Raw genomic sequence first — 457 nt, 5'->3', positions numbered from 1 at the left:
AGTACAAGATACATACAGCAGAGTGAATGAATACACAAGTACAAACCACTCAGATCCAAACACAACAGCCGTAGGTTTAACTGCAAACAAACCGCGTACGAAACTAAACAACATCAATATTTTCGTGTTGTGTTTGTTCAATACAAACAGGTGGGAAAGAGCATGATCTTCCTGAAGCAAGAGGCAGCGAAGCAGCTGACGCTGCTGCAGCGACAGTGTCTATCTGCCTGGTCGCCGTTGGTGGCCGTATTAGAAGCAGTTTACTTCCGCCTCCGCCTGAGACAACTCCTTGCAAAGAAACAACGCTATCTCGTCCGTGCTCAAGCCCACATCCGCAGGTCTGTCAATCAAACATACACCCTTTATATTACGTTATTATATAGTGGAGTACAAAAACTAGAAAGGAGAAATAATATAACGTGCACGAATAGAGCTCACCAACAAAAAGATAAAAGAT

At 43.3% G+C, this 457-nt stretch overlaps 1 protein-coding gene across 1 annotated transcript in view; it reads left to right on the top strand.

Annotated features, from left to right (window-relative positions):
* The window catches only part of EMH_0067060 (uncharacterized protein), a gene marked incomplete at both ends in the record, with an annotated part of 4,927 nt that overhangs the window by 3,979 nt on the left and 491 nt on the right, over positions 1–457 (top strand). Inside the window, 1 exon segment of the mRNA XM_013498584.1 lies at positions 151–338. Within this exon segment, the coding sequence (XP_013354038.1) occupies positions 151–338 (188 nt within the window).

This window comes from Eimeria mitis, genomic scaffold (assembly GCF_000499745.2).
Source record: "Eimeria mitis Houghton genomic scaffold, Emh_scaff3540, whole genome shotgun sequence".
Taxonomy (NCBI): domain Eukaryota; phylum Apicomplexa; class Conoidasida; order Eucoccidiorida; family Eimeriidae; genus Eimeria; species Eimeria mitis.
This window is presented reverse-complemented; position numbering and strand designations above follow the sequence as displayed.